This window comes from Chiloscyllium plagiosum, chromosome 10 (genome assembly GCF_004010195.1).
Source record: "Chiloscyllium plagiosum isolate BGI_BamShark_2017 chromosome 10, ASM401019v2, whole genome shotgun sequence".
Classification (NCBI taxonomy): Eukaryota; Metazoa; Chordata; class Chondrichthyes; order Orectolobiformes; family Hemiscylliidae; genus Chiloscyllium; species Chiloscyllium plagiosum.
Genome location: NC_057719.1, coordinates 56,558,375 through 56,559,389, shown reverse-complemented (window position 1 = coordinate 56,559,389; position 1,015 = coordinate 56,558,375). Strand labels below are relative to the sequence as shown.

At 48.4% G+C, this 1,015-nt stretch overlaps 1 protein-coding gene across 1 annotated transcript in view; it reads right to left on the bottom strand.

Annotated features, from left to right (window-relative positions):
• The window catches only part of psma6a (proteasome 20S subunit alpha 6a), a 15,444-nt gene extending 15,076 nt beyond the window's left edge, over positions 1-368 (bottom strand). Inside the window, exon 1 of the mRNA XM_043697819.1 lies at positions 184-368. Coding sequence (XP_043553754.1) covers positions 184-259 — 76 coding nt within the window. The 5' untranslated portion in view covers positions 260-368. The remainder of the gene's footprint in view (positions 1-183) is intronic.
• Positions 369-1,015: the final 647 nt, after the last annotated feature.

The following is a 1,015-nucleotide window of genomic DNA, read 5'->3' as shown; positions in this document are numbered from 1 at the left end:
CCCCCAGTGTCAGTGCGATTTCTCCCACCCCCTCCCCCAGTGATGGGGTGGCCCTCCCCCTCCCCCAGTGAGGGGGTAGTTCAGGCCGCCCTCCTCTGGCTGTGGGTTGGGCCCGGGATGACGGGGCAGTTCTGAGCCGGCTCGGGCCGGGCCCGGGGCCGGGTCTCTGTGTCTGTGACTCACCTACTTGGTATAACCTTCCCTCCGGGGAGAAGATGGTGATGTGACGGTCAAAGCCGGCGCTCGATCCCCGGGACATTGTGACAAAGAAACCAAACCGGAGACCAACAACATGCAGCGCCACAACCGGAACTGATCCTCAGCCCGACAGGATATCCGGTTTCACAGACCTCTGACCCGGCAGTACTCCCGGAGGCCTGGCTGTGGACACTGTCACCCACAACATCCAAAAATAAATAATATAATCATCTCGAGAGTGAAATGTTGTGGATTCTCAAACTATCAAATGCAAAATAAAGTTCAGATTTAAACTCTGTGATTTTTTAATATCTGACCTGAGCATTTCCAAAATTTTCTCTTCATTTTAAATGCCTGATAATCTGGTGTAATTTAATGGTTCAGAAAGGGTTAATGTTTGTGAGAAACAAAGCTCTCACACTTCAATAATTGCAGTCCAAGACAAGATCTGAATCAGTAGTGTCATTTATTTTTACACTTGCAAGTGGGTGCGATGTCCAGTGCCAAGCAAGGCAGAGGACATACACCAAATTCAACAAACTCTCGATATTTATATAATTTGGTTCTTACATTTTTTTTCTTATTTCATTGTTCCCCCCCGTTTACATCCTCCACTTCCCTAAGACTGGTCCCACCACTCCTGCTTATCTCTCGTCTTATCCGGCCTTGTCTGTGACAAAATGCTTATTTCTGGCCCCACAAGGCCGTTTGACCTCATCCCACTGCAGGTCATTGTTAGGCATATTCTTTCTTCATCAGTATCTACTCTTTCCATCTGGGCTTCTCCCGAAGCCACTCTGATTCCTATGACCTCTTT